Here is an 18,444-nt window from a genome sequence, read left to right on the forward strand (position 1 = left end):
TGCATAGATTTTATGATGGTCTGCCCATACTATATATTTTTCTCATATCATCTTCAACCTATGAGAAATGCAAATCTTCAAATCAACCACAAACAAGAAAATATTTTTACCTTCATTAAAAAAAAAAAATATTGACCTGCATTTAATTTGATTTGTCTACACGGATGACCATTTTTTTTTCTTTCTCTCATACACATCTTCATATTTGGAAGATTGGAACCAGAAGGATTTAGCTACAAAAAAAGATTTTCACAGTCCTAATTCTACACACATCTTCAGAATCTAATTACATGAACTTTAAACATATATTCCATCAACTCTCTTTCTTCCACCGTCCTAATACCCAATAAGATTTTCAATAAATAAAACTCAATTAAAATAACGATGAACCCTAATTAAGAAAAGGGGGAAATGAAAATTACAATGACCAAAATTTGACTGTTTTGAATATCTAGAGTTCTTTAACCTTCAGCTATGGTTATTTGCAATTTATGTAATTAGATTCTTACTTGTACAATTTCATGAAGATTGCTCCTGTTCAATTATCTGTGAAAATTTGTGTTTTATTACTCCCTCCGTTTCAAAATGAGTGTCACTTTAGCCAAAAAAAATTGTTTCAGAATGAATGTCACTTTACATTTCCAATGCAACTTTATTTTTTTTCTTCCAACTTTACCCTCTCCAACTTTTCTCTCACAATTTTCAATGCAACTTTAAATTTGTCTTTTCCTTGTAAAGTAAGGGCAGTTTAGTAAAAACGTTATATCCAATGATTATTTCATTCCATTTCTTAATATGTGTGTCAAAGCCTAAAACGACACTCATTTTGAAACGGAGGGAGTAGTTTTTAAGTGGAAAACCATTCTTTTTCTTCCCTATCACTGAAATTTTGGCATAATAAAAGAAAAAACTGAGACAAGAGAATTAGTGGATGAAGAAGAGTTGGGAAAGGGAGGCTGATGTGGGTGAGTGGGACATGGAGTGGGGAGTGGAGGTGGAAGATAGTGTGGAAAAAAATCTAGTGTTTAGAGAGTATAATAATACAGTGTTTTTCATTTGATCCAATTGTCAAAATCAACTTTCTCATAGTGGGGAACTCTTTCCTAGTCCCACCCTAAATGCCACCAAATAGGAACACTGATTTAATCATAGACCACCCACACCATATCTTGTTTACATTGTCTTCAACATAATGGGATTGAAACTAACCCACGTCCACCATTTTCTTTACTGCTCAGTCATAGAAACAACACAAATTCATACTAGATTTTTTTTCTCTCCCAATTGTTTCTAAAATAAGACTTATTCAAACTAATTATTTATTTATTTATCAACATCTAATTTAAAAGAAAAACAAGCACCAAAATCAAAATTACTCAGTCATAAGCAGATCTGGGTATCAAAAATAAGTAGAGTTTGAAGAAAAACAAATTATTTATTTATTTATTAACATCTAGTTCAAAGAACCTTCGCCGGAGACCCACAACACACCACCGCGGGAGTGTTTCTGGTCACTTTCGGTAGTAAAGTTATGGATGCCGAACCAGATCTAATTTTTGAATATGTGATGATGAATGAAAAACATAGTAAGACTTAGCTCCTTGTTTCCAAAACTCAGCTCAGTTTGTCCAAATTTGAGTAGTAAATTTGTGTTCTTTGGATTGAAAAGTAAGACTGAGATGGAAGATAGTTTGGTGGTGGAATGGAGGAGAGAGAATGCTGATGGATTATATAGTATAGACATACCATCATAAAATGTGTATTCCTCTTTAATCTAACCGTTCAAAAAAACTTTCTCATGGTGGGAAACAACTTTGTTTTCTCATACTAAACCCCACCTTAAAGTATATTACATCTTAACATATGTCTCTCACACTAGATCTAACTATCTATCTTTTACACCCCATCTCCCTCTTTGTCCAAGTCCAACCACCACTACCAACACAAACTCACGGTTCATACTAATTGTTATCATCATCATCAATTTTTTATTATCATCTTCTTCATCACACTAAATTCCAAGAATCTTTTTTCTTCTTTCATGTACCAATAAATTTTCTCAAACCCATCCAACATTTTTTTCTACTAATACCCATTTTAACAATTACCTCATGCATCTAGTGTAAGCCTCTTGTTTGTTCTCTCTTGGCATACGTTGCATTTTTGGAGTCCCATCATCCTTTTTAATTTTCTGTCCCCTCCACCTTTTAATCTTCTTCGAGATGGGTTTTTTTTCCTTCTTTTCCACAAACTAGTTATTGAGTTGTGTTTTGGTTTTTATGGGTTTGAAGATGCCAAATATGATGCATTTCTTTTGCTTGCAAAAAGCTACCAGTACAGTCATGGAGTTTTCACTTTTTAGTTCTGGAATCTGATGATTTTTTGTTTAAAAAAATACTACTACAATAATGGAGTATTTTTTTAGATCTGGAATGTTACATTCACATCTACAATGACTTTAAAAAATTAAGGATTTAAGTGTTTTAATTTTTGATATGAATGATTCCAATTCTCAAAATCAAATACAAAAACATTAGCTGAATTCCTGTCATTTCTGACAAACATGTATTGATCAAGAATTGATGTGGTTGGGGTTTTAAACTTGCCAAGAACTTGTCATTCTCGCTGATATGTAAAATTCTCAAAATAAGTTTTACAAATAAAAAAGGAAGCAACATCTAAATGAAATTATTTGTAAGTTTGTAAATGAAATTTCCTGTTCCAAAACAATGAATCTGTACATAACCATGACCAATCTGGGCAGGAGGTGTGGTGTGGATTGTAGAGGTTGAGAATAAAGGGTGGTGGAAAGTGGAAAAGAAATAATCTAATGTTGGCAGTGTATGATAATATTTTGCTCTTTAATTAATCTAATGGTTATAATCAACTTTCCCATGGTGGGAAAGTTTTATACCTTCCCATGTGAAATGCCACCCAACAAAACCAAGAAAGAAACCAAATTGGAACAAACTAAGATATCCAAACTAGGACAACCAACTACAATAAACAAATTGGACATATTTCCACAACACAAAATCAATAATAAAAGACGAAAGCTACCTTGAGGTCGACTAGCTCTCTTCATAGTAGTCTTATAAACAAGCTTGCCACCTACATTTCAACAACACAAAATCCAAACAAAAAATTAAATATTAAAAAAAATGAGATTCAAAATTGAAACAGGTGAAATTGAGATTTACCAAAATCAAATCTTAGGGTTTCAATTGATTTATGGTTTCAATTGACAGTTTGAAGAGTTCGACGGGTTCCGACATCAATTGATGAGTAAGAACGACTGAGTATGTTCGACTGAGGTGGGTGAGTGAGATAAAGAGCAGGACAGTGGTGAGTGAGTGAAAACAAATGAGAGAGGAAGTGAGTAGGTGGAGGAAGGTTATGGAGAGATGACGGTAGAGGCTGGTGAATTCGATGGTGGTGGATTGAAAACAGGGAGAGAAGCAAGTGAGTGGGTTAATTTGGAGAGAGAAGAGTGAGTGAAAGAGGCCAGTTTGGAGAGGACGGTGGTGGTTTGGAGAGTGAACGAAAGTTTCTGTAGAGAGAGAAGAGAGCTTATGTGAGGCTAGTAGCTTTGAGAGAGAATAGTGTTATGGTTTCATAGTGGCCAACAAAGTATATTTTTTTTTATTTTATTTATAAAGGTCAACATAGCGTTTTGGGGAAAACGCTAACTTAAGGGTAGGCATATATTAGTGTTTCTACATAAGAGCTATCTAACCTGAACTCTCAGCAGCCTATAATAGCGCCCGACCCATAAGCGCTAAAATACATCAGTTTGTTGTCTTTTTAATAGCATTTTGTAGAAAGCGCTATTAAATTTGTGCTATAAAAGGCCAAAATTGTAGTAGTGTATGAATTCTGATCGTACCTGACCAGAAGGTGACTGCCGGTGCTCTGGATGCGGTGGTTGCTACGGTGGTAGAATGTGTTGAAATGCTTGTTGGAGCGGATGCGGGGTGTGTACCTGCAGGCACTCCGACGCTCAAGTCAGTAGAGATTCAGAGAGTGAGGGTTTGAGAGGGGGAAATAGTTTTACCTTGGGGACAACATTGAGTCCCTTATTTATAGAGGCGGAGGGCTGCAGAGCCGTTGAGGAGGCACACCTGGCTCTAGCGGTTACGAAATCGTGAGAAGTGTAACCGCCAGAGAGTTTATTGCGGGAACGTGCAGAATGTGCAAAGAGACGTTGAGGTTTGTTTGAATCGGTCTCGTTTGCTTCGTGCACCCCCTCGCGGGGAGAGGGTATGTTGCAAGCAATGATGCCAAACATGGAGTTTGGGCTTTGGACTGTATTGGGCCTAAGTAGTGGGCCAAGGATTCTTTTGGACGGTCCAGAACAGTAGCCCTCCAAGTCGTTACTCTTGGCGAAGAGTGATGACTTAAGTGTGAGCGTTCAACCCTTCGTGATAGACCGCCAGATGATGTTTGTTTTTCGAGCATCTTCCTCGCGAGGAGGGATTAGCTCGCCAGAATTTGCGGGCACTTCAGACTCAGGAGGTGATTTACGAGGACGGTTGGGAGCGTTGAGAGGCCGAACGAACGGACTTGCCTATCTCTTAGCTCCTTACGCCCTGTATTTGAGTGAATTTGCCATATTCGTGAGTTATGTTCGTCATGCCGGTGTTCGGCAAGTAAGGTTAGACTAAAAGGTTCCCTCGCCAAAGAGTTTGGTCGAATGTCATTCCGAAATTAATGCCCACGTCTCGAGGGAGAAACTGAAGAGACATGACCTTTTGTTTCCGTACGACCGTGTAAAGGCTATTGAGGCACTTGAGTACCTATAGTCTGTAGAGTGTTCTCGGTTTGTGTTTTCGAGGTGTCACCGTAACCGTTGATTCAGTCTTGACGTTCTAGGAACCGTTGTGAAGGATCAAGGCCTTTGGATGAATGGTTTGATCAGATCAGGACCATAGGAACGTTGCAGGAAAGTAGAGTCGTACATGAAGAACTGTATTGGATAGGAGGTCGTGCCTTTTGAGTGGTTTATGAAACGAGTATAAATAGTCCAAATGTTATTTGGAATACCACTTCGTTTTCATTCTCACAAAGACTTAGAGATTTCTTTCAGAGTTTCTCAAGGAGAAACCTTCTAGTCCTTTTACTTTCTACTTCCAAGTTCAATCCTTTCGTTGTAACAGGTAACCTTCTGATACTCATCCTTTTGTTTTTTCATTTGTGTTTCCTTTAGTTTCTGCTCTATTTAGAAACCGTAGGAATGCATGCCCTTATGGCAGAAGTGTTTTCGACTCGGTGGTTTCCGCCGTTGGATATGGCGGTTTCCACCATGCATCGGACTATTTATATTCAGAAGAACATTGGCGACAGGCTTAGGCTTCGTCTATAAGCCTTTGGGTCTGTTCGCCGGGATTTGATCTCCCTGATGTGTGAGTTGGACTTGTCGTCCTTCCTGTTTTCTAGCGGTAGTGTTTTGATCCCTTCCTTGCCGTGGACGACCTGATGGGTGAAGGAAGGGTGGATCTGAATGTTGGATTCACTTTTTCTCTTACTTTTTCAGGTTCTTCATGGTGGAGGAGGGAAAGTCTACTACTTCCTGGCTAGGAGAGGAACCTCTAGAAACAGATTCTGTCTTCGCTGTTGATGGCGTGGGCGAGATTCCTTTCGGGGCTATAGGTGATACTAGAGATTGGGAGATGATTCCTCCGAGCACGTTTGATCGGGTGTGTTTGGAGTACGAGAACCATGTCTTTCCCATGTATGATGTGGTTTTCAAAGACATGGGTTTCCGGCTTCCTTTCTCCAATTTCCAGCGGGATATGCTTCGTTGGACCAAGTTGTCCCCTTATGAGATCCATCCCAATTCTTACGCCTTCACGAGGGCTTTCGAGCTGCTGTACAATTATCTCCGCATCCCAACTTCTAAGAAAGTTTTCTTCTCCTTCTTCACCATGCAAAGAGGCGCGAACTGGGTTTCATTTTGCCAAACCCAGAAGATGTTTGAGATTTTTGTCGGAAAGGTCCGAAGCTTTAAAGAGCGTTTCTTTTTGGTCCGGCCAAAAAGTACGGCCGCTCAGGACAACCTCTTGGAAGCCGCTAAGGATGGCGAGCAGGAGCGCCGTCCTTTCTTCCACTTGTGTTGGTCTCAGGACCACTTTGTCTATGAACCGAGGGTCTTTGGTCGAACCATTGCCAACCTTACTGATGAAGAGAAAAGCCTGCGTCAACAACTTTGGGCTTTTGTTCAGTCTCTCCCGCAGAGGGTTAAGACTGACAAACGGGGTAACCCATTGATGAGTGCGGATGGGTCCCCATTAACAGAGCCCCGCCTCAACAATACCCATGAGTTGCTGACTGCCGAGGACTTTGAGGATTGCCTCGGTAGTTTATATTTTTCTTTTCGTCTTTCAACTGTTTGCTTTTTTGTTATCCCCTAATCTGACGAAGTTTCTTTGTCTTTGTGTTTGCAAAAAAAATGAAGAAGGACCTGGGGGCCCTCGTGAATGCGGCGAGCAAGAAGATTTCAGCCAAGAAGAAGCGGAAAAATGTTCAATCTCTGGAGCATCTTATCGCTGGTTCTGCTCCTGGCTCGTCTTCTGGACCTGTGGTGGATCTGGAAGGCGAGGAGCCTTCTGAGGAGTTGGTGCAGGATTCTGCAAAGAAACAGAGGCTGAGGATGCCTTCCGAGGACCCACTCACTCTGATCAAGGCCGTTCCTGTCCGTTCTAAAAGAGGGGACTTCCTCCAGCTTCCAAAAGTATGGTCCGAGCCAGAGCTGTGCGGCCCCCAGTCGACCCTTTTCTTGGATGACCCCGAACTGAAGATCATTCAGGACCTAGGTCCAGCCGGCCGGAGTAAGGCGATAACTGATGGGGTTATTGCTACTATGAAGGCTTTGGAGGTCACTGCGGCCCTGAACAACGCTTCGTTAGAGGGTGAAGTTTGGATCGATGCTTTGGTGCGGGAAAGGGATGCTTTGACCGCTAGGGTGACCGCTCTCGAGGAGGATCAAAGGAGCAAGAGGTCAGTTGCGGAGGAGTGTGACCGTCAGCTTGGTTCTTTGAAGGAGCAGTTGTCTGGGGCTCAGACTGCTCTTGAGCAAGCGACCTTGTCTTCTCGGAAGCTGGCTGAGGAGAAGGTGTCCCTGGAGGAAGCTCTGAAGAAGGCGGACCTCCCTGGAGAGGATGAGGCGGAAGACCTTGTTGTCCTGCGGCGTGCCGGTCTTGTGGACCGGATTGGTGAGCTGGAAGGAAGCTTGGTGGATGCCGACAAGCTTGGTTTTGATCGGGCGGTGGCTCAGCTGAAGGTGGTGAACCCAGGCATCGAGCTGAACGTCGACAGAATTCATCCCCTTAGCAAAGTGGAAGATGGGGTGATCACTCCTCCCCCCGATCCTGAGGAAGATAATGGGCATGTTGATGAAGCCCAGGCCTGATGAGGCCTTGTAATTAATTTCTTCAACAATTATGCTTGTAATGACATTGTGCGCCCTTCGCGGTTTTAGCACTTTTATAATATAATTGCTTCATTCTCAATTACACTTGCCGGAAATGTATGTTTTACTTTCAAGTATAATGTTTTGAATTCGAATGCTGGTTGTGTGAGGCTTTTTAATACTGTTTGAAGTATTTGTTGAGAGCGAATTATCTATCTTGTGTGTTTGACAGACTGCAATAATTCGTATGCCCTTAACTGTTTGACTTGCGATGTTGTTCGCTTTTGAATTGCGAGGTTAACATGACCAATAAGTCGAAGGTTGTTTTTCTATGGTTGGATGGACTACCCCCGCAGTCATTATTTCGACGAAGTGATTTAATGACTGGAGGGCTTAGCGTGCCCGCCGGACTTCTTGTTACTTTGATTTGATGAAATCAAAGCTTTGCCTTTTTCTTCCTAGGTAGTTAGTTACTTTGTTTGGAAAGTTTTACCTTTGCGTTGTCTTGCGTGGAAGAGCTCGGGCAGGAGGTTTCCGACTGTTTACGCGGAGTATTAGTCGGAGGTACTGCACATCCAAAAGATTGTTTATCTGAATGTGTGTCCAAAGTTATGGACTTGTAACGGCAGATGAACGAAGAAACCATTCTAAGTTCAATGCACTAAGGCGTGAATCACCCTTCGTGAGCTGGGGTTCTACCTAACATGCCGAGCAGTGATGTCGCAACGGTAAGCGTACATACCGAGGAGTGAAAGAACTTGTGTAAATTCCTCTCATCCTTTTTCTTTTTGGATTTGGAGTGGCACGACTTTCCTCCTCCGTTTATTTGCTCGTTTGAGAGCGAAGAGTTCGTTGCATCGAACTGAGTATGTACACTAGAGTGAATTGGCATTGTCTGCCATCTAAGTGTAATACCTTTTGAGTTTTTCTGCATTCCAAGTCCTTGGAATTGCGTTTTGGTGGAGATCTTCGAGTCCGTAAGCCCCCATTCTGGTCTTCATCCGGATCCTGTAGGGGCCGTCCCAGTTGGCGGCGAGTTTCCCTTCTTCAGAATCCTTCTGGTTTCGCTGGAGGACGAGGTCTCCCACTTCGAATTCTCTTTTTATGACCTTTTTGTTGTGGCGAGCGGCTATTTTTTGTTTTAGCGCTGCCTCTCGTAGGGTTGCCCCGATCCTAACTTCGTCAATGAATTCGAATTCTTCACGTAGATTTGCCGTATAGGGTGGGAAGTCAGTGCTGGCGTCCGTACGCCATGTGAGTTCGGTTAGCTCAATGGGTAAGACCGCCTCTGTCCCATACGTGAGTCAAAAAGGTGACTCGCCAGTCGTGGAATGGGGAGTAGTTCTGTAAGCCCAAAGGACCGCGTGCAGTTCTTCAACCCATTGAGTTTTAGAAGTTTCTAGTCTTCTTCGTATTCCTGGTAGAATGACCCTGTTTGCAGCCTCGGCAAGGCCGTTGGCTTGAGGGTGTTCGACAGAGGTGAAGCTTTGTTTGATGCCGATGTTCCTTAGGCAGTCCTGGAACCTTTGGTCCGTGAACTGTGTACCATTGTCGGATATCACTAATGCCGGTACTCCAAATCTTGCTAGGATGATCCTTTTGAAGAAGCGAAGTACGTTTTTGGCGGTGATTTTGGCCAATGGTTCTGCTTCGATCCATTTGGTTGAGTAGTCGATCGCGACGACCAGATATTTCAGCTGCCCAGTGGCTTTGGGGAATGGTCCCAAAAGGTCAATGCCCCACCATGCAAAAGGCCAAGGGGAAACTAAGGATGTTAGCTCAGCAGGGGGCGCTAGGTGCATGTCCCCGTGTCGCTGGCATTTATCACAAAGGTTCACATAAGCTTGGGCGTCCTTTAACATAGTAGGCCAATAGTATCCTGCTCATAGGACCTTTTTTGCGAGAGCTTTCACACCAAGGTGTTGTCCACATATGCCATCATGAACGTTGGCGACAACTTCTTGGGTTTCGTTGGGTCCCAAACACTTGATTAGTGGAATGATGAAACCTCTTTTGTATAAGGTTCCTTCCACCAGAGTGAACGAGCAGGCCCTTCTTTTCAATCTTGCCTTTTCCTACGGATCAATAGGGAGTTCGCCATTCTCTATGTATCGAGAGATGGGTCCTCTCCAGTCTTCCATCCCGATGATCGTATTGATCTCTTGAAGCAGATTTCCTCTGTCTTGGATGCTTGGTTCGCCGAGGACCTCATGTATTACTGTTTTGTTTCCGTTCGCATTTCGCATACTTGCGAGTTTTGAAAGAATATATGCCCGAGTGTTCTGTTCGCGAGGAACGTGGATTACTTCGATGGCTTCGAATTCTTTCATCTTCTCTACTACTAACTGGATGTATTTTCGGAGGTGGTCCTCCTTTACTTGGAACTCTCCCATAACTTGGGAAGCCACTAGTTGCGAGTCGGTGAAGATTTTAACCTTTTTGGCCCCCATGTCTTTGGCGGTTCGTAAGCCAGCCAGGAAGGCCTCGTACTCTGCAGTGTTATTGGTAACAGGGAAAGATAAATCGAGGGAAATTTTGACAACGATACCTTTGTTGTCTTCTACAATTATTCCGGCTCCGCTTCCCTTGGAGTTGGCTGATCCGTCTATGAAGACGGCCCATTCTTCGGAACTATCCTCAGCTGTTAAAGTCATCTCGGCGAGGAAGTCGGCGAACACTTGTGCCTTCAGTGCCTTTCTGGATTCGTAGTGAATGTCGAACTCGGACAATTCGAGCGACCATTTCATCATATGACCGGCTACGTCTGGGTGACCCAAGATTTGTCTGATGGGTTGGTCTGTCCTGACTATTACTACGTGCGCTAGGAAATACTGCCTCAATCTTCGGGCTGCTGTGAGGAGTGCGAGAGCTACCTTTTCAATTCGCTGGTACCTCTTTTCAGGTCCCAACAATGCTTTGTTGGTGAAGTACACCGGTTTCTGTCTCTCCGCTGTTTCTCTAATGAGGACGGCGCTTACTGCATCAGAGGAAACGAAAAGATATAGGTACAGTACTTCACCTTGATCGGGTCGCGAGAGCACTGGTGGCGTTGAGAGGGTTTCTTTGAGATGCTTTAAGGCGGTCTTGCACTCATCCGTCCATTCGAACTTCGTTTCTTTCCTCAAGAGTTTGAAGAAAGAAACTGCATGTTGAACAGATTTAGCCACAAATCTAGAGAGAGCGGTCAGCATTCCGTTGAGCGTTTGGATGCACTTCTTGGAATGGGGTGTTGGAAGTTCAGTAAATGCGCGACATTTATCTGGATTTGCTTCGATTCCTCTTTCGGTCAGGTAAAAACCAAGGAATTTTCCCGCTTGGACTCCAAAAGTGCATTTTTCTGGGTTGAGTCGCATGTTGTACTTCCGAGTTTGCTCGAACACTCTTTTGAGATGAGCGGCATGATCCACCTCTTGTTGGGATTTTACAATCATGTCATCCATGTAAACCTCGAGAATGTTGCCCAGAAGTGTCTTGTCATAGACTTTGTTCATCATACGTTGATAAGTAGCTCCCGCGTTTCGCAGACCGAAAGGCATTACATTGTAGTAATAGTTCCCTGATTCGGTCTTTCATTTTATCTTCTTCAGCCATGGGTATCTGGTTGTACCCAGAATAGGCGTCCATGAAGGATAAAAGTCTATAGCCGGAGGAGTTATCTACGAGTTTATCGATGTTAGGAAGATGATATGCGTCTTTAGGGCATGCCCTATTAAGATAGGTATAGTCAACACACATACGCCATTTTCCATTAGATTTCTTGACAAGTACAACATTGGAGAGCCAAGTAGTGTATTTGGCCTCAAAAATAAAATTTGCCTCGAGGAGGTCTTTTACAGCTTTTTCTGCAGCCTCTGATTTTTCAGGAGACTGCTTTCTACGTCGCTGGGCTACAGCGCTAACTCCGGGATCTACTGTCAGTTGGTGACAAGCGACGCTAGGGTCGATTCCGGGCATGTCGGCCGCGCTCCATGCAAACAAGTCGGCGTTCTCCCCGAGGCAGGCGATCAGCTCGTTCTTGACAAGTTCGGGGAGATCCTTGCCAATCTTGAAATATTTTGAAGGGTCGCTTCCGAAAGGGACCAGCTCGAACTCACCATCAGGAACAGGTCTAAGAAGTTTCGCATTGAGCGAATCCTTCTTCTCCCGTTTTTGTTCCTTCAGGTCTTCCTTGGTGAACCTGGGGTCAAGTTCGACCAAGTTGGCTTCCAGAGGGCTCGCAGCAGCTTTCCCTTTGTCTTCAGCAGGCTTGCTGGACTGGGAAACCGAGCTCTGGGATTTGTTGGCTTGGAGGAAACATCTTCTTGCAGCTTCGATGTCTCCGCTGAGGGAGGCGATGATGCCATCCTTTGCATGGTACTTCAACTTTAGGTGAGCGGTTGAACATGCAGCCCTTAGCTGGGCAAGCCCGGCTCTCCCTATAAAGCAATTGTAGAGAGAAGGGAAGTCGATCACCAAGAATGGGATTTTTATTGTTTTCTTGGCCTCCTCTTCACCGATGGTGACCAGTAGCTATACGTACCCCCATGGTTGAGTGGACGAGTCGTTGAAGCCGTAGATCTCATCCCCAACGTAGGGAGAAAGGTTTTTCTCCGTTAGTTGGAGAGTTTTGAACAGGCTGGTGTACATGATGTCGCAAGAGGCCCCTGTGTCTATCAGGACTCGTCGGACATCCGCATTGGCCATTGATGCTCACACGAGCAAAGGAATGGCGGAATTTGAAGCCCCCACCAGGTAGTTCGGAGTCGTAGAACGCCAATGGTGGCCTTCCTCCTCGACTAGATGGAGCCATTGTATTGACGCTCATGAGCTCTTCAAATTTCCTTTGCATGCTTCCCATGGAGATGTTCAGCGTTCCTCTAGTGATGATATTGGCGGTGGGGAACTGCTCCCAGGTGCATGAGTAGGGGGTGATTTCCACGTTGTCTGGGAAATCGCCGAGGTGCTCCACGGACATGGCGATGGTTCTTCCATGGCGATGTTCAGAACCGTCACCGATGAGCTCGACGGCTTTCCTTTCTGTTTCTGGATTTTTCACGTACTGCTTGAGCCGTCCCCTCTGGATGAGGAGTTCAATTGCATCCTTCAGATGGATGCAGTCATCGGTGGTGTGTCCGTGGCACTTGTGGAACCGATAGTATTTTGATTTGTTGATCCCCTTCCTCTCCTGAGATGGAGCCTTTGGTGGCTTGATGCCAACTTCTTCCAAATCGGCTACAGTGATCTCAGCGAGGATTTTCTCCCTTGACATGGCCAAAGGAGTGTACTCGGTGAAGTGGCAGTTGGGCCTCTTGCTTTCCCGAGTAGCGTTGCCTTCCTTCTTTTTCTCGTGGAAGGGCTTTTTGGAGGATTCGGAAGCAGGCTCCTCCTTTCTGACTTTGTTGAGGTTGTCCGCGTACAGAGCCTCTTCGTAGGCGATGTAGATCTTTGCGATCGCTAGGAACTCGTTGAGGGTCCTTGGGCGATCTAAGAGGACAACTTTCTTCACGTCGGTCTCTTCGCGTAGACCTTTGGCGATGAGGTATAGCTTCATCGTCTCGTTGGCGCCTCGTACCTGGATGGCCTCTTTGTTGAACCTCTCGATGTAGTCTTGTAGGGGTTCGCTTCTTCCTTAAACAATGGCTTCAAGGGATGCCACCGTTTTTGGCTGCGTCCTCGAAGCCATGAAGTGGGTTGTGAACTCGTTGCAGAGGTTGCTCCATGATTCGATGGAGTTTCTCCTTAAGTTCTTGAACTATGTAATCGCTCCTCGTCTCATAATGGTGACGAAGAGCTTACAATTGACGGTGCCTCGCACCGACCTGTAAGTGAGAACTGCTTCGATGTTCTCGATGTGCTCATCTGGATCGGTCGTCCCGTCGTATGAGTCCATTTGCGGAGGCTTTTCCAGTCCGCGAGGAATAGGAGCTTCTCGGATGCGTCGCGTGAACGGACCCTAAGTGTTATGGTCGTAGCGGGTGTCACGAGTGTCCTCGGAATCGGAAGGAGACCAAGAGCTTCTGCCTCGCCTAGGCGGGGATCTTATCGGGGGAGATCATCTTGGCGGTGATCGCCTAGGGGGAGATCGTCTTGGTGATCTCCTTGATGACCTCCTGGTGTAGCTCGGAGATCTGATGCTTACGGAGCACCAAGGGGATCTAGAACGGGGCCTGTGAGGGCTCGTTCCCCTTCTGCTATGTGTTGGGGAAGGAGTTCGCCTGCTCTAGATCCATCAAGCGTCGGTTCTGTTCCTCGTTTAACGACGTATGTCGTTGAACCGTGCGGATCAGGTTGCCGACGAGGATGCTGGTTGGTGTGGCATCCTCGGGTGTCTCCGTAGGTCGTGGGGGACCTTGTAGAGGCCTTTGTTGGAGAGGAATAATGTGAGTTGGTTCCTCCCTGTTTGTTTCCACAGGTGAAGGTGTAGATGTCATGCCATCCTGATGAAGGCCGTGCACCTCACTTCGTAACTGGGAATGAGCACCGTTGGTAGTCATGGTAGTTTTTTATGGAAAGCTTTGGTTTTTAGGGGTATAAAAACGGGGGAGCTTATGTATTTACCACAGACGGCGCCACTGGTCGTACCTGACCAGAAGGTGACTGCCGATGCTCTGGATGCAGTGGTTGCTACGGTGGTAGAATGTGTTGAAATGCTTGTTGGAGCGGATGGGGGGTGTGTACCTGCAGGCACTCCGACGCTCAAGTCAGTAGAGATTCAGAGAGTGAGGGTTTGAGAGGGGGAAAGAGTTCTACCTTGGGGACTGCATTGAGTCCCCTATTTATAGAGGCGGAGGGCTGCAGAGCCGTTGAGGAGGCACACCTGGCTCTGGCGGTTACGAAATCATGGGAAGTGTAACCGCCAGAGAGTTTATTGCGGGAACGTGAAGAATGTGCAAAGAGACGTTGTGGTTTGTTTGAACCGGTCTCGTTTGCTTCGTGCACCCCCCTCGCGGGGAGAGGGTATGTTGCAAGCAATGATGCCAAACATGGAGTTTGGGCTTTGGATTGTATTGGGCCTATGTAGTGGGCCAAGGATTCTTTTGGCCGGTCCGGAACAAATTCATAACAGCAAATTAAAACACACCCCAATCCACAAGCAAGAGATGTTAATGAAACTGTTTGCCATTCCCAAGGTACCTCCCATCACCTAAGAATTGCCCATTCTGATCCAGAGTCCTGAAAGAAGAACAGTGCAATTCAAATTCACTCATGAAAATAGAATCTTATCATAGTATGGTTGAATATATAATGGAAATGGAACAAAATGAAATGAAAAAAAAGCAAAAAAAGTACTACCTCCGTCCCTAATTATAAGACCCTTTTGAGAAATTTTTTTGTCCCTTTTTATAAGACCCCTTTGCTATTTCCAACTACATTAATTATTTCTTTACATACATGCCCCTATTTATTATACATCTTTTTCTTCAATCAACAATAAATAACAAGTTGAAAACATAAACAACCCTCTCTCTTAAAGGATAAAATTGTAAAAACAATAGTAATTACAAACATATTTAATACAAATATCCACTATCTTAATTCCCGTTATTTTTTCAAAAGGGCCCTATAATTAGGGACGGATGTAGTATAATGGAATAAACTAAAGTTATTGTTTGGATATTTTTATGATGGAATAGAGAAAAGAATAGCTTCACCTTGGACCTTCAATAGATTCTTAAGGGATCGAGAGCCCTCAAGAGATGCTTCAGAACCCCCTAGAGGTGCTCCTGAAGCCTAGGCGTGCCCATCCCGGGGTACCTACTAAACACTAAAAAATGCAAGCAATACCATGCGATGATTCTTAAGAATCTTACAAAAATCATCGATTCGCCTTGTCCCAGGACTCGTGCTTCGGGGGTTGTGAACCGTCAATATATTCCTAAGGGCATAGAGGCCCTCCAGAAGGGCCCAGAAACCCTCGAAGAGGCTTGGACGCCCTCCCAAAGGGTCCCAAGGCCTAGGCACGCCCTTCCAAGGGTGTCGCCTTTGTCAACTTCTAGAAGCCTCTAGAGCTCGGCAGAAAGACTTAAAAGCCCCCGTTGCTTGGGGATTAAGTCACGAAAAAACAAGCCCACATCAGCTTTAGAAACCTCCCTTCAGAGCCTTCTCAAGGCATGACCAATACAGTACTAGACCCTAATATCTGATATTGTGCTTATCGCAAGTACACATCCTATGATGCATTGACACAAACACTAACAATGGACATGGTAATGACACTAAAACATCGACACCGATAATAGTAGACAATGCTTCAATATGATGTGTCGGTGCTACATATATTTTATCCTTTTCTTACAAAATTAAAAGGGGTATCAATGATATGAGATTGAGTTCATGCCCATAGTTTTAAATTGCAGTCCACAACCGCAATATGACGGTTTTATAGGTCTCTGCAATGGCATCACAACCACAACTTTATTTGTTTGATAACATTTACACGTATTTTACCACAATATAAAGGTCCGCAGTGCAAAAATAAGTGTGACCGCAATGCTCAGACCCATTTGACACAATCCAAACAATGATTCCATTCTATCCCTTTCCATCAGTCCAAACATACAATACAATACAACACAACACTAAAATGTACTTTTTTATTAAGCTATATTGCACGGATACTTCTAATTGAAGGTGTGCCCTGGTGTCCAACACGGACACTTGTGATTATATCAAATGTCATTTTCTCAAAATTTTATCGGTGTCGACGTGTCTGTGTCATGTTTGTGTACGTGCTTATACCCGTTTTTGTTTTGATTCAACACTCATGCAAACTAAAGGGCATAAACAAAAATAAAATACCAAAGGGAGTGTTAAATGCAACTTATATATAGGTGGAATATGTTTTTTCCAAAGGACACTTACATTATTATGGACAAAGATAGTAAATTCATAATCTATCATTGTAACCCCTTAATGTTTTAGACGTTGTTACTATGACTCCTAAATGTGTCGATATCACAAACACATATGTAAATATTTGTTTTGTCAGTAATTTTATGGACCAAAGTTCAATGATCAAACTAAGGTGTGTATCCATGCTTCACAACACATATGTGAGATCCATTTCTATAGTGCGAGACTCACATAAGTTTATTCAATAAAAAAGTGAATGTTATAAAGGATCTTAGAAAGAGAAGTGCATAGTGTCCTCCAAAAAGCAAGGATAGAATTAGAACATCCTAACACGCGGCATCCAAGTGGTGCAAGATTTTGAGAGATGATGTTTTCAAACATAATTTAATATCAAATATAATTTATTTATGTGAACATTCTAAACATTTGGTTTAGTGCATATGTGAACTTTCTGAACTCTGAACTGGACATTCTGAATTCTATCTTCAGAATGACTCATTTTTGCATGAAATGGTCTTATTTCAAATAAGAACATTGTTGAAACATTTTAGCCTTTCTTTTACTTCAGAATAACAAATGAAAGAACAATGAATGAACGAACATAAATTCCTTCGTTGTCGATACCATCATCTCCTTCATTTTTCTCTAACATCCTCACCTTTTACTCTAGCATCATAACATCCTCACCTTTTGCTCTATCATTGTCGCCATCATGCTCAAACTTCAAACTCTTGAGAACCTATTGCATTTTAATCAATTACCAAACATTATTCTTTGGTTTTGTACACCGTTAACTCTAAACAATTAAAATGCTTGCTTGATGTTAGAAAGGGCAGATTTTCCTTGTAAGAGTATCTAGCAAGCAGTGCATTTTATCACATGCATCCATGTTGCTTAACAGAGTGATTTAATTGGATGGATGTGTAGAACTATTTTACATTGTTGGTCTATACAAATTATTTTTTTTTTAACATAAAGAATGTCGTCTTAAAGAGTTGGGGCTAATCTTAAATTTAAACATATTTTTTTTTAGAACATAAATTGTACACATTTTTGTAAAATAAATTGTTTATTTTTAGTTCACATTTTGGTGATTCATGAAGTTAGCACACAAAGGTCAATAAAGAAATATTATCAGAACCCACACCAATAAAACTAATTTCAAGGGAGAGTAGTGCAATTCATTAACATGATAATTATTTTATTTAAAGAAGGCAAACCGTATGTATTAATTTTGGATTAGATTTAGTATTTGTTTTAAATAGTTGGAGCATCTGATGTAAATTAGAAAATGATTGGTTTTTGAAACCAAAAAATATTATTGGTTTTCTATTAGTATTTTATTTTTTAGATTTGATTTAATATCCGTTATTTCAAATCTAAAATTAATATTAGGTTTCTTTTTAAGTGTTTCAACCCTAAGCTGCCAATAAAGTGGAGACATTAATGTAATTTCAAATGCTGTAGAAAAGTTTTTCAAAATTTGTAATAAGAAATATGTTGACAATGCATTTGGATAGTGTTAATTGTTTCTAATAGGGTTAGCAACGAACCGAGAGCTAACTCAAACAAAGTTCAAGATTCGACTCGATAAATGATTCATTGATATTGGTTAGTGAACCGAATGAGTTGAAATCGAATTGAAAATTAAATTCATTAACTAAATGAGTTGAACTGGAATTGAAAATTAAGTTCATTAACTTTCGAGTTGAACCAATTTTTATCGAGTTGAGCCAAACCGAGTCAAGTTCGGATCGACTCGACTCATTTCCAGTTCTGTTTTGAGTGCAAAGCTGGGCAATTGAAAGAACACAAGTGAACAAACACAAATTCCTTCGTTGTACCATCTCCTTCATTTGGCTCTAACATCTCACATTTTACTCCAGCATCACAGCATCAGCATCTTCACCATCATGCTCCATCAGAACCTGTTGCATTTTAATCAATTACCAAACATTATTCTTTGGTTTTGTACATCCTTAACTCTGAACAATTAAAATGCTTGCTTGATGTTAAAAGTTGCAGTTTTTCCTTGTAAGACTAGCTAACAAGCACATGCATCCATGTGGGCTAACATATGTATAAAAACATATCACAGACACATTGACAGATGACATTAAAGTCATGAACCATGTGACTTCAAAAGAAGAAGAGAAAAAAATAACAAAATCCTTACAGAGTTCTTTTCTTGTTGTTCATCAGAC

General features: G+C 42.5%; 1 protein-coding gene across 1 annotated transcript; it reads left to right on the forward strand.

Moving 5' to 3' along the window:
- Positions 1–6,448: 6,448 nt before the first annotated feature.
- Positions 6,449–7,408, forward strand: LOC146899492 (uncharacterized). Its single transcript, XM_085736790.1, has one exon. The coding sequence runs from the start codon at positions 6,449–6,451 to the stop codon at positions 7,406–7,408; it is 960 nt and encodes a 319-aa protein (XP_085592916.1).
- The last annotated feature ends 11,036 nt before the right edge of the window (positions 7,409–18,444 follow it).

Source organism: Medicago sativa, chromosome 8 (assembly GCF_051527215.1).
Source record: "Medicago sativa cultivar Bolivia chromosome 8, Bolivia_mono, whole genome shotgun sequence".
Lineage (NCBI taxonomy): Eukaryota > Viridiplantae > Streptophyta > Magnoliopsida > Fabales > Fabaceae > Medicago > Medicago sativa.

What these genes read in the sequence shown, in the direction of transcription:
- LOC146899492 (XM_085736790.1), top strand. Translation starts at nt 6,449, where the DNA reads ATGAAGAAGGACCTGGGGGCCCTCGTGAATGCGGCGAGCAAGAAGATT.